A 14,303-nucleotide genomic window follows, 5' to 3' on the forward strand; every position below is an offset into this window, starting at 1 on the left:
CAGCCTGGTCTACAGAGTGAGTTCCAGGACAGCCAGGGCTATACAGAGAAACCCTGTCTCGAAAAAAACAAAAACAACAACAACAACAACAACAAAAAACAAAGAGGGCATCAGATCTCATTACAGATGGTTGTGAACCACCATGTGGTTGCTGAGACTTAAACTCAGGACCTCCAGAAGAGCAGTCGGTGCTTTTAACCGCTGAGCCATCTCTCCAGCCCCTTGCTCCATCTTTCTAAGCAGCTGGAGCTGTAGGCCTGTCCCACAAGGTTCAACCAATGTAAGGAACTTAGTGACATAATATGTGGCCTCACTGTAGCCCAGCAGATGCCATGTTTGCTATATTAACACTATTTGGAGATTTTTGTTGTTTTGTTTTTTTGAGACAGAGTCTCTCTATGTGTCACTGACTGTCTAGAAACTTGATATGTAGATCAGACTATCTTCAAATTCAATAGGTTTACCTGCCTTTGAGTGATGGGATAAAGCAAGTGTACCACTACACCTGGTTTGTTTAGAGATGTCCTCAACTGAGTTTTAAAGGATTGGTAGAATTTTTGAAACATAGGATCCAAAAATACTTCTTCAATCAATAGTGTAACCGTATGAGAACTTAGACCCTAAGCAGGAGTGGCAAGTTATATAACTACAATAAAGAATGGTGGTAGATGTGATAGGAGATAAGGAAGGCTGGGCCAGAATGTTCAGACCTTTTGCGATTTTTTTGTGTTTATTATTTTTCATTTTTTAGGTCTTTGGAGACAGGATCTCATGTTGGCCCAGCTGGCCTCAACCTTTCAATGGACCTGAGAATACCTTAGAACTGTTGTCCTCTGAGTCCTGCTCCCACAGGCTGAGACTGTGCGCATGTGCCACCGTGCCCTGCTCTCAGTACTGAGTAACACGTTGAGGAATTTGGTCCGCAGTCAGGGCTGTAAAGCGTTCGTAACCAGGAGGTCAGGAAGGAAAGGGGCTGGGTTTTGTTCCTTTATTTACTTTATTTTAATCTTATTTGTATATGTATATGCATTTTACTAGCATGTGTGTATGTGTGTGTACCAAGTGGATGTCTGGTTCCCACGGAGGTCACAAGAAGGTATTAGACCTCCTGGGACTGATGGTTATAAGCCGCCATGTGGGTGCTAGGAACCAAAGTAACCATTTTATGTGTATGAGTGTTTTGCCTGCTTATATGTAAATGTGCTACATGTATGTAGTGTCCATAGAGGTCAGAAAAGAATGTTGGGTTCCTAATAACTGGAATATAGATAATTGTGGTTCTGAGAACTGAACCCAGGTAGTCTGGAAGAGCAGTTATTGGTCTTAACCACTAAGCTATCCGTCACTCCAGCCCCAATAAGAAGTCTTTAAAAGAATTAAGATGGAGAGCGATAGGAGGAGACCTCTTCTCTCTGTCTGTGCACACATAGAATACTGTATCTTTATGCACACACACACACACACACACTTGTAAAGCTAAATTTCTCTTTTACATAAAAGTTCTAATTTCCTTTCTATATCCTAACTGATGATCTTGGTTACTTGCCCCAGTGGAGTTTTACAGGGCCTAGGAAAGTTCTGGTTTTAGAATAAGAATCTTGAATTTTAGCCTGGCAGTGGTGGTACTTGGGAGGCAGAGGCAGGCAAAGCCTGGATAACAGAGTAGCAGGGCCACACAGAGAAAATTCTGTCTTGAAAAACCAAAACAAACAAACAAACAAAAACCCAACAATACAAAAAAGGGATTTTAAATTTTAATTAAATTTAGTAATTACTTACTAAACACGATCAGTGAGGTAGGCTACCGGTTTAGGTGGGCTTAATTACTGTAGTAAAGAAGGTCTCCTAGCCTTAAAAGCATGTTTCTTGTTCCTGTCCTGCTGTGGTGAGGGCAGGTGGAGGCAGGCGAGGTATTCTTTTTCTGCTGGGACAGAACCTCGAATGCCTCCACTGGATCCTCTGTATCTGCAGATGGATAAAGAAAGCTTAGCGGGTGATGTTGAGGTGTTCTGGGATAGGCCTAGGTGTGGCACCCTCTGCCCACATACCATGGTGATGACCAGCTGTGATCAAAGCTGGGAAATGGCTGCAGCAGAAGGAAAGGTGAAGCAATCTGGTAACCTTGACAGTCTTCCATATCCAGGACCCCTGACCTGGCACACCTCATGGCACAGTAAAAGAGCAGCTAGACACAATTAGACATGAGGTAGGAGGTGGTAGGGGCTTCTCAGTTCTTCAGTAGAAGCTCCAAAATAGTCGTGTGTGTGTGTGTGTGTGTGTGTGTGTGTGTGTGTGTGTGTATGTAAGGGAATACTGTGATTGAAACTAGAACCTTGCACATAATAAGCAATCTGCAACCCCCGGCCTTTTTTTTAAGATTTATTTTTATTTACTTATTTTATGTATGAATGTTTTATTTACATGTGTCTGTGCACCAAGTTCCTACAGACACACAGAGGCCAGAAAACACAGATGGTTATATATGTGCTAGGAAATGAACCCAGGTCCTCTCAAGGGCCACTTGTGCTCTGAAGTGCTGAGCCATCTCTCCAGCCCCAACATTTCTCCCATTTTTTTTTTTTTTTTTGGTTTTNAAAGAAAGAAAGAAAGAAAGAAAGAAAGAAAGAAAGAAAGAAAGGAAAGAAAGAAGAGAAGAAAGAAAGAGAAAAGGGAAAAAAGAAAAGAACACACTTCCATCCCGAGTCAATTAAGTCAATGCTGGCTGGCATGATTGAGGAGGGAGTGGGCAATCATTCAGAAGCTAGGTGCAGTGGCACAGGAGGAGCACATGTTCAAGGCCACCCACATATACATTGTAAGTTCAAGCCCATCCACCCTGTGCTACAGAAGACAACACAACAACAGACGCACAAAACAAAACAAAACAAAGAGAAAGGAAGGAAGAGAGGCTCAGAATGAATCAGGCGAGTGTGATTTTATTTAAGTGCCTCCTGTTTTGTGACTGGGTTTTACTGTGTAGCCCACACTGACCTTGGACTTACAGTCCTGCTGCCTCAGCCAAAGTGCTGAAACTGCAAGTCCATGCCACCATATCTAGATGGCTTCTCGGGTTTAAATGTGGAAATGAGCTTGTGCATAGAGCAAGCTGGCCTTAGAGTTGGATGACCTAGAACTCAAAGCTTCCTGCCTTTACGTTTTGGAGGCTGGTACTATAAGCATACACCACCACACACAATTTATGTTTATGCTAGGCAAGACCTCTACCTATCAAACTACGCTCCCAGCCCAGTGACACCACTTTGAATGTATCAGTGGTAGTCGGCTGTGTAAGGAATGAGGTCAGAGGAAAAGCAGTGCTCCTAACTGTGATATAGTGATGCCAAAGCAGGGTGGGGAGGAAAGCAGGTAGAGGAGTGTCGTATGATGTCTGTGCCTGTGGATGTGCTCTGTGAGTGATAGGACGTTATTGCCTGGCTTCTTTATACATACTAATTAAATAAATCAAATACATCTTGGCTTCCCAGCCTAGTGCCTGCCTGAAAATGTTCCTCCTTTCTTTTTCTTTGTGCCTTTGGAGACAAGGTCTCAATATATAGTGGCAGTAAAGTGCTCTGTTTTATAAATCAAGTTCGCTGATTTGGTGATTATGACTTCTCACTCAGTAAATGCTTATACAGAACACATTGTGTGACCCACACTGTCCATGGGAGCGTATGGGCTAGGATCTGGACTCTTTTAAAGAGATATGTATTAGTAGAATTAAAACTGTGTGTGGAAGCCAGAAGCCAGCTTTGTGGTATTGGTTCTCTCCTACCTTTGTGTGGGTTCCAAGGATGGCACTCAGGTCATCAGGCCTCAAAGCTGGCAGTTTACCTGCTGTCATCTCCCAAGCTCAACATCCGCACTTCTTTTTATTTTTTTAAATTTTTAAAAAAAATTTTTCAATGTTTATTTTTATTTTATGTGCATTGGTGTTTTGCTTGCATATACATCTGCGTGAGGATGTTGGATCCCCTGGAACTGGAATTACAGACTGGTGTGAGCTGCCGTGTGGGTGCTGGAATTTGAGCCCTGGGTACTCTGGAAGAACAGCCAGTGCTCTTAAGCACTGAGCCTCCTCTCCAACCATCCCTGCTTTGAATGTTTTTAAACATTTATTTATTTACTTGTTCTGTGTGTGTGTGTAATAAGGAGATCAGAGGATAACCTCCAGGAGTCTGTTCTTTGGTCTTGGAGACAGAGCTCAGGTTGTTCAGCCTAGTGGCAGATGCTTTTACCTGCTGGGGTACCACACCAGTCCACACTGTATTCTCTTAATATTCCAAGTGGGAGAATCAGTTATGCCGTAGAATAACTATACTTTCTAGTTCATATTTTGATTGTTTCCTCTTCACAATGACTATAGGAGTTAAGCAATCGTAATATTCCTGTTCTGGGTGTGAAAACACACACCCAGTAATGATGATGATAAATAAGTAAATGAATAAATAAGTAAATTTAAAATCAGAGGTCTTGAGTATGCGATGGAGCCAGTTGTACTCTGATTTCAGACTCAGATGGTCTCAGTTGATGCCGACCAGCAGTTACTCAAAGAAGAGGGAATGTGCGTGCCGGCAGCACAGAAAGGAGAAGGAAGAGCTGTTCTGCCAATAGCCTAGGCCAGGCATGGCATCCTTTGCAGAGATGATGACATTTTAGCTGATCTTGAAAGGGTGACTTTTCAGAGTTCTATTACTCTGAAGAGATAACATAACCAAGGTAACTATAAGACAATTAATTCAGGGGCTTGCTTTCAGTTCCAGTGGCTTAGTCCATTATCATGGTGGGGGACATGGTGCTGGAGCAGTAGCTGAGAGCTAGTTTTCTCCTGATCTGCTGACAGACAGACAGACAGACAGACAGAGACAGAGAGAGAGAGAGGAAGAGGAGGAGAGGGAGGGAGGAGGGGAGGGGAGAAGAGAAGAGAGATGGGCTTTTGAAACCTCAAAGCCCATTTCTTGTGACATTCTTCTTCCAACAAGGCCACACCTCCTAATCTTTCTCAAATGTCCCACACCCTGATGACTAAGCATTCAAATATACAAGCCTCTGAGGGCTGTTATTATTCAGACCACTAAAAGTATGCCCAAGCCATCCCAACAAGGGCACTTAAACTATTAATAAATCTCCTAGGTCATAAAAAAATTCATGCTAGTCAACAAATCTTGGATTGATGTATGCAAGGTACTAGAAAGGCAGAGATCTATAAACTCTGATTTTTCTGTTATGAAGAAAGCTATCACTTTTGAAATGAATAAAATGGATGAGAGAACCAGGGTCTCTCACACCTGTAATCCCAGCACCACCAGGGAAACTGACCTAGGATGCCTTTGTGACTGGCTGAGTTCCAAGGCAAACCTGAGTTTTATAGTCTCAAACTGTTCCCAACATTCCCTTTAATTTGCCAATATACCATACTAGCTTTCTTTTAATGAATCTGGGATCTATTTGTTTGATTGTGTACCAACTTGTGCTGGGGATTAAACCCAGGACCTTGTCTTTGCTAGGCCATTGCTTTACCATTGGGCTATAGCACTAGCCTTAAAGAATTGACAAGAGAGCCATGTGTGATGGCACATACCTTTAAGACCAGCAGAGATACGCGGATATCTGAGTTTGAGACCAGCCTGGTTTATAGAGTGAGTTTCAGGACAGCTAAGGCTATATAGGGAGGAAAAAAAAATGCCAAAAATTGCCAAGGCAATCTCAAGCAAAGGCTCCTTTCCTTTCCTTTCCTTTCCTTTCCTTTCCTTTCCTTTCCTTTCCTTTCCTTTCCTTTCCTTTCCTTTCCTTTCCTTTCCTTTCCNCTTTCCTTTCCTTTCCTTTCCTTTCCTTTCCTTTCCTTTCCTTTCCTTTCCTTTCCTTTCCTTTCCTTTCCTTTCCTTTCCTTTCCTTTCCTTTCCTTTTCTTTTCTTTTCTTTTTTCTTTTTTTAGATTTATTTATTATATGTAAGCACACTGTAATTGTCTTCAGATGCACCAGAAGAGGGTGTCAGCTCTCATTACGGATGGTTGTGGGCTACCATGTGGTTGCTGGGATTTGAACTCAGGACCTTTGGAAGAGCAGTCAGTGCTCTTAACCACTGAGCCATCTCTCCAGCCCCTGGCTTCTTATTTTATTATTTTGTTTATCTTATTTTATTTTGTCAATTCTGGGAAAGTGAATCTAGGTGAGTACCCCAGCCCCAGCCCTCCCTGCTGTTTTAGGACTTGCTACCCCCTCGTCACCGCTGCACTATTGCCTTTTCCTCTAGGTATGCTGCACCAGACATTAATGACATTTATCACATAGATAGCTAGTTAGTATACACTTGCTATGTGTAGCACATGGAGGTCAAAGTTTCTATTTTTGTGATGAAACACCATGATCAAAAAGCAAGCTGGAGCGGAAAGGGTTTATTTGACTTACACTTCTGCATTGTAGTCCATCATTGATGGAAGCCTGATCAGGAACCTGGAGGCAGGAGCTGATACAGAGGCCATGAAGGGGTGCTGCTTGCTGCCTTGTTCTCCATGGCTTGCTCATCCTGCTTTCTTATAGAACCCAAGACCACCAGCCTAGGAATGGGACCACCCATGATGGGCCTGGCCCTTCCACATCTATCACTAATTTAAAAAATGCCCTACATCTTATGGGGACATTTTCTCAATTAAGGATCCCTCCTTCCAGATAACTCTAGCTTATGTCAAGTTGACATAAGACTGGCCAGCATGGACACCCTGCAGGAATTAGTTCTCTCCTAACATCATGTCAATTTAGGTCATCGGGCTTGGTGGCAACTGCCTTTACATACTGAGCCATCTTGCTGGCCTTAGTCTACCATATATATGTATGTATGTTTGTATGTATGTTTGGTTTTTCAAGGTAGAGTTTCTCTGTATAGTTCTGGTTGTCCTCGTCATCGGGCTTGATGGCAAGTGCCTTTACATACTGAGCCATCTTGCTGGCCTTAGTCTACCATATTTATTTATGTTTGGTTTTTCAAGGCAGGGTTTCTCTGTATAGTTCTGGTTGTCCTGGAACTCACTCTGGAGACCAGGCTGGCCAACAACTCAGAGATCTACCTGTCTCTGGTTCCCCATTAAAGGTGTGTGCCACCACTACCCGGCTCAATCTAGTGTCTTTTTCAAGATTGAGATGGTACAGGGACTTCACAAGTATTGCATTGTTTCCCTGGCTAACTCAACTGTTTTTTTCCCACATGGAATTGTATTCGTGTCTTGTTCATTTTGTTTGAAAGAAAATCTGTTTTGTTTTTCAGGTTCATGGGTGTATGTGTACATCAAGGACAGTTGCATGCACTTACAGAGGTATGACTTCCATAAGCGTGCTGAAGTAGCTCCTTTCCCTTTCTTTCAGCATCTATGATCTGTTTTATTTGTGTATATAGGTAAAATGCATGTGTAATTATATTTACATTAAAGTGGCAGTGAGTTTGTTCATTGCCTTGGGACAACAGCCTTAGTGCCTATGCTCTTAAATTCTCTTGTACATATTTGGTGAGTGCCCTGAGAACAAAAGGTGTTCTGGTATAAAACTGGTTCTTCTCTGGATTTCTTCTCCCTTCCAGGTGAGGGGGTGGCATGGCTTGACTATAAGCTCTTTCCTGGCAGCAGATTCCCAGACCCCTGGGAAGTGTTTGCTGTAGTGATCTGGAATCTCCTGTTAGTTTCCTGGTCCTTCTTATTATTGGAATCAGTGATACAGGTGGGTGGGGCATTGTGGCGTGGTCACCTTGGAGGACCAAGGCATCTGTCTCAAAAGCTTCCCAAATTCAGACACCAAGTTAGCAGGTGCAGAAGATGCTTGATTTCGTCTTGGAAACACTCCTGGGGTATGGATAGGTCCCATCTGTGTTCTTTGTTTTGTTGAGACAAGGTCTTGCTGTGTAGCCTTAGCTGGTCCTCCTTTCCTCTGCTTCAGCTTCCTGAGTGTGCAGTCCCTTACCACCACACCAGGACCCACATCTGTACTTTTCTTTGCCACCATTCTTACATGTCTTTTCCACCATGTCTTTCTGTTTGTCTGTGTGTAGCTACATGTGGGCCACAGCTTCAGGTGGAAGTCAGAGAACAACTTTCAGGGTTGGTTCCCTCCTTAGGCTATGTGGGCTTGAAGAATTCAGCTCAGGTTGTTAGGCATAGTGGCAAGCACCATTAACCGCTGAGCCGTCTCACCAACCTTGTCTGTCTGTCCGCTTCTCTCCCACCTCACCTTTTTTGTTTTTGTTTTGTTTTTTTGAGACAGGGTTTCTCTGTGTAGTCCTTGCTGTTCTGACACTCACTCTGTAGACCAGGTGTCTTTTTATTTTTACTTATTTTGTGTGTGTGTGTCTCTATCTGTGTCTGTGTGTCTGTCTGTCTGTCTGTCTGTCTGTACCACGGCTCAGAGGACAACTTTGTGGAGTTTTTCTCCCATGTTTGGAGGGTATTCCGGAGAGTGAACCTCTCTCTATGTATGTAGAACTTGTGGTAGTCAGTTCTTTCCACATTGGCTCTAGGGATTGAACGGAGATCATTAAGGCTTGGTAGCAAGTCCCTTTACTTACTGAGAAATCGTATGGCCTCCACCCCGTCTATGTGGTTAAAAGCTCTCTCCAACTCACAAAAGTGATTCTGTGATCCACACGTGTGAGACAGCACAGGCCATCTTCCCTATAACAATAACTTTAAAGCAGCTCTAGGCCCAGTACTTGGGAGGCAGAGGTCCCCAGGTGATCTCTGTGAGTTTAAACAGTTTCAGGATAGCCTGGGCTACCTAGAGAGACCCTGCTGTCTCAGTGCCCTCTGCCCAACTCAAAAAAAGTTTCTTAAGCATCTAGACTTGATCGTCTTTGTTCTAGAATATTTTCACGTTTCCCATCAAGAAGTACGTACCAAAGTGTAAAAGGGAAGAAACTTAGGAAGGGAACTTGTTTAATGGAATTTGCAAGAGTATTGGTTTCCTGTTGAGTTGGTGCCTGGTCCTTAATACCTTAAGAAAGTCCCCTGTGTCGCGGGTGTGTTCTTTTCTCAGTTACTGAAAGCTAAAATGTAGACTGTCAGGCCAGTCGCAGCATTCAGGTGGAGGCAGGCCTGGTCTACACAGTGAGTCTCAGGCTAGCTAGGACTATGGACTGAGACCCTGTCTCAACAGAGAAAAAGAATAAAGAATGTCTTGATGGAAGGGAGTGGTGAGGAAGAGCGCGGCCTTTGGCATCTGACTGCCTAGGTTTGAATCTATTTGTGCCTCCATGGTGTTGTGTGTTAGTGGAGATTTTGATAGTTTTTGCTGAAAGGAACTGAGCCCCGGAGTATTTTACCTTTAGTAGGGAGGACGGTGAGGAGTAGACAGGGAGGCAGGAAAAAAAAAAGCTGGAGAGCTTGTTGGTCTAGAATGGAAAAGAAGGAGTTTCAAGGAGGAGGGAGTAATTAAATGTGACAAATGTTGCTGATGAAAGGGTGACCTACCTAGGACACTGAGAGTATGAGATATAAAATGCTCATTTACCACAGTGCTGTGCTTATAAAAATTGCTTAATGCCCACTAACTGTTGAAACTTGTATTTCTTACTGTGACATCTCTCCTTTGAATTCTGGTTTGTCTTTGTTTTTCTTATGTTTCCATTACTGTTAAATTTTGAAAAGTTTTTCACTGAATTTATGTAATAGAAGACACACATTTATGGAAAGTATTGTTCATTAAATTTTTCCAAATGCATATGCTCAAAATTAGCTCCCCAGATCTACAAAGATTTTCTATTTCTGTTCTGAGAAGTAAACCTATACATTCTTAAAAAACAAAACAAAACAAACAAAAAAAAACCTTTTTTTTTTTTATTGATTCTTTGAGAATTTCCAAATTTTCCCTTCCATGTCCACCTTCCTTAGAGGTCAGCTGGGCAAGGTGACTGGCATCTGTAGTCCCAGTTTAGTCTTTTAAGGTTGTTAACTTGGAAATGTTTGTATGGATTGGTATGTGCTTCTGAGCTGCCTTGGTCAGACTTACATAATCTTTGAGCTTAACGTGAAAGGAAACTCTATGGGTTCAGTGGCCTAACTCATGCATTATTTATGAAAAGGAGCAGCTAGACCCCGATTCCAGTTTCTTGGTGTGCTGTGATCTTGCCAGTTGTCTCTTCCTTCCCTTGTTTTTGTATGGCCTAGTACAAAGTAGTCCTCTGTCCTGAGTTGCCTTGAGCAAGGGCTGCCAGTCCTGTGTTAGGTTAACACTGGCAGCAGAAGCACGTGTGTCTTTCAAGCATGGGGCAGTTCCAGGGAGGCTATTGTGACCCATGGTACAGGAGACTAAGAATATCAACTAAAGTAGCCTCTGAGGCTCAGAGATCCCTGAAGGACAAGCCATGGTGAGCACAAATAACAACCTATGAGGAGAGTGCTGGGATAGAGCTCAGGGGTAGACGGTCCTAGGTTCAACCCCTAACACCAAAAAACACCAGGGAAACAGTTCACCACCACAACCACAAAACTACAAAGGAAGAAGATTTCACTGTTCACACAAACTCCTGAGTGAGTCTGCTGTGAGACAGACACTTTGCTGGTCCATTTACAAATTCTAGGGCAGCGTGGTCTACATAGTAAGTTCAGGCCAGTTAGAATTACATAGCAAGATTCTGTCTGAAGAAAGCACAGACAGACTGGGGATGCTTCAGATAAGCGTGTAGGACACGCTCTGACTTTTTCCTCATTTCCCAGGCCTCTCTTGCTATTGTCTTTGTCTTTCTGTTTACATTCCTTTCCACTTTAACCTCTGTAATGTTACTGTATGCTTAGGTCACTACTAATATTTTATAGCTGGTTTTCCTGCCTCTATTATTTATTTACTTTTGTTTTTATTGTTTTGACACAGGGTCTCACTATGTAGCTCTGGCTGTCCCGGAGCTCACTATGTGTAGACCATACTGGTCTATAACTCAACGATCTACTTGCCTCTGCCTCCCTAGTGATGGGATTAAAGGTGTGAGCTATTATGCCTTGCTTTCTGGTTTTCGTGACATTATTTTGATATGCCCAAATTAGCTTCATCAGGAATAACTAAAAGTTAAATGCCTCTGTTTCAGATTTAATTAGATTCCTGGATCATATAACCTGTTTTCAGAATATGACCCCCCTTACTTACATGGGTATTTTTGCTATCTTCTATATACTCTGATTTATAGGTCTTAGAAAGGTTTTACTTTTTTTCTCTCTTATTCTCTAAGCTGTGCCAAGTCCCAGGTTCTTTAATGGAGCTTAGCTTACTGGATAGGACCTATAAAAATACCCTGTACAACTAGGGCTTAGTATATATTTAAGATATAGTCATAGCTATGTAATGAGACGCAATTCTGTGAAAAGCTGGCCACAATGGTAGAGAGGGCACCTAAAAAAAAATGTCGTGAGTGGCTGGAGAGATGGCTCAGCTGTTATGAGAACTTGCTGTTCTTGGGCAGTTTACAGCAGCCTGTGACTCCAGCTCGAGGGGATTTAACGCCACCTTCTGGCTTCTTCAGACACCTGCACACATGTGACATGCACTCACACAGACATACATACACATAAATAAATCTTTATTTTAAAAAGTGGTATGAAATGTGAGATATCCTTTCATAATTTTAAGTTTAGTCTTTGTAAATTTATTTATATATATGGATATTTTATGCATGTATGTCTATGCACCACATGCATGCCTGGTGCCTATGAAGAGCCTGGTGCCTATGAAGGTGTTGAATTCCCTGGAACTAGAGTTACAGATGGTTGTGAGCTGCCATGTGAGTGCTGGGAACTGGACCCCCATCCTTTGGAAGAGCAGCTAATCGTACTTTTAACTGTGGAGCCATCTCTTCAGCACTAAAGTTTGTTTCTCTCACTTAAACTTCTACTTGCAAAATGTTCAAACATGTTTCTGCAATGACATGCCATCTCCTTTGCTCATTTGCTTGTGGAAAAAGTGGCATGGATGACTTTGTGCTTTGTACATTTAGGTTTTGTTTATTTTCTTGTTTTGTTATAAGATACTTAGCCCTGGCTATCCTGGAGCTCACTACGTAGACCTCATAGTGTGACCTGGCTGGCCTCAAACTCACAAAGCTCCATTTGCCTCCACCTCCCCAGTGCTGGGAGTGTGTACATCATGCCCAGCAGTGCTGTGTTCATTTAGCAAAAACCCTCTAAATATTTTGTAGTACATGCTTAGTAACTCCCTATGACATCTGAGAAATAGAATTGTGAAGTTCGCAATCTCACTGACAAACAGAAGCATTCCCTCACTTGCTTCTACTCATTTATTCATTTAAAAGTATTTATTTAGTTCTTAACTACATATCCACTACTCTTTTAGTTACTGGGACTATACTAATAAATAAATTAAAATCTTTTCCTGTTGTGGAATTTCTATTATAATCAATAAAAAGTGGGGAGAAGAGTTATGCTAAAGGAGAAAACAAATTTATATAGAATTGAGTTGGTGAGATGGCTCAGCTGTTAAGAGCACTGACTGGTCTTCTGAAGGTTCTGAGATCAAATCCCAGCAACCACATGGTGGCTCACAACCATCTATAATGAGATCTGACTCCTTTTTCTGGAGTGTCTGATGACAACTACAGTGTGCTTACATATAGTAATAAATAAATCTTTAAAATATTGTGTCCAATATTGGTGTGACATCACCTAAGAGGCAAACGCTCAAGGAAGTGAAGAGTGTAAGGGCAGACGAGAAAGTACAGACCAGCAGTAGTAGCAGGGACAGATCCCGAGAGGCTGGTGCGGCTGCAGCGAAGGCAACCGCAGTGGACGGGTGGACAGCAGAGAAGAAGTGCCCACTGAGCAGGCAGCCTTGTAGACCTGTAAGAGCTTTAGCTTTTACTCAGGGTGGGTTGTGACGTGTCTGGATGTTTCTGGGTAAACAGCTGACTTGGTGTGTTTGTGTTTTAACAGAACCATCCTACTTTCTGTGTGGTGAATTCTTATCCTGGAAAGGGATAAGAGCAAAAGCAGGAAGAACAGCTAAGGGGCTTGTGCAATAAAGTCTGCAATGGAGGCTGGGGGTGTAGCTCAGTGGTAGAGAGAGGGCTCGCCTGGTATTTTCAAGGCCCTAGGCTTGATCTCTCCAGCACTAAAAAGAAAAAGTGGACTGGGGACATAGTTCAGTGGTAAAACTGGATGTAACTTCCAGTACTACAAAGAATGATATGAATAAAGAGACCATGCAAAAAAAAGATGAGAAGATGATGGTAATTTGACCGGAGTGATTGAGACAGCTGTTGATTGAGTCTTTTTTGCAAGAAGAAAACAAGTCTTCCTAACTCTGTATGTGGGATGTTAAAGAAGTCACAACTAACTCTGACGTCCCGGGCATCTACACACAGTTGTGAATGGCAGTGGGGAAGATGATAGAAGGTACCGTAGGAGATGTCAAAAAAGAATCACTCGGGGGCGTGGGCTGTGCCTGAGTGGGTAGTGTGCTCTCCAAGCATACATGAAGCCCTGGGTTCATGTGCCCAGCTCTGGATAAAGCAGGCTTGGGGAGACACATGTGTAATTAGCATCTAGGAGGTAGAGCTACCAGAATCAGAAGTCTAGGCTTGCAGGGCGTGGTGGCGCACACCTTTAATCCCAGCACTTGGGAGGCAGAGGCAGAGGCAGAGGGATTTCTGAGTTTGAGGCCAGCCTGGTCTACAGTGTGAGTTCCAGGACAACCAGGGCTACACAGAGAAACCCTGTCCTGAAAACAAAAACAAAAAAAGACAAAAAAACCAAAGAAGTCCAGGCTTGTCCGTGGATACATAGTAAATTTATGGCTAGCCTAGGATACTTGAGATTCTATCTCCAAGACAGACAGCAGACACCAGTGAACTGAGGTGATGAGTCGGTTGGTAAAAGCGCTTTCTTTCAGTCGAGTGCCATGACCCACATGTGGCAGGCAGAGGACAACTCGCAGGAGTCACTTTTCTCCTTCTACCATGTAGGCTCCAGGGATTGAACTCAGGTAGTCAGGTTTGTACAAAATGTACAGGTTTGTGTGTTTTTGCCTACTGAGTCATCTTTCTGGCCCCCAACTTTATTTTATTTACATTTAATTATTTTGATTGTTGAAACAAACAAAAAACCCCAAAGTTTTCACCATAAGGGAATAAGAGATATTTTATTTTGGGGCCATTTTGAGTGACCATGGCTCAGAAACATGATTTATGTTACCCTAAATTCCTATGTTTTATACTGGAAGCATTTTCACAAAGTTTTTGTAGTTTTACAGAACAAAAACGATCATAAATCAAGACCAGTTTAAAATACATTGTTGGATGTATCAGAGTAGGGACATTGAG

General features: G+C 42.6%; 1 protein-coding gene across 1 annotated transcript in view; it reads left to right on the plus strand.

Annotated features, from left to right (window-relative positions):
* Tesk2 (testis associated actin remodelling kinase 2) overlaps window positions 1–14,303 on the plus strand; it is an 89,597-nt gene that overhangs the window by 50,599 nt on the left and 24,695 nt on the right. The window contains exon 4 of the mRNA XM_021199796.1: window positions 7,263–7,311. Within this exon, the coding sequence (XP_021055455.1) occupies window positions 7,263–7,311 (49 nt within the window). The remainder of the gene's footprint in view (window positions 1–7,262; window positions 7,312–14,303) is intronic.

The sequence above is a fragment of the Mus pahari genome, chromosome 6, assembly GCF_900095145.1.
Source record: "Mus pahari chromosome 6, PAHARI_EIJ_v1.1, whole genome shotgun sequence".
In the NCBI taxonomy this organism is placed as follows: Eukaryota; Metazoa; Chordata; class Mammalia; order Rodentia; family Muridae; genus Mus; species Mus pahari.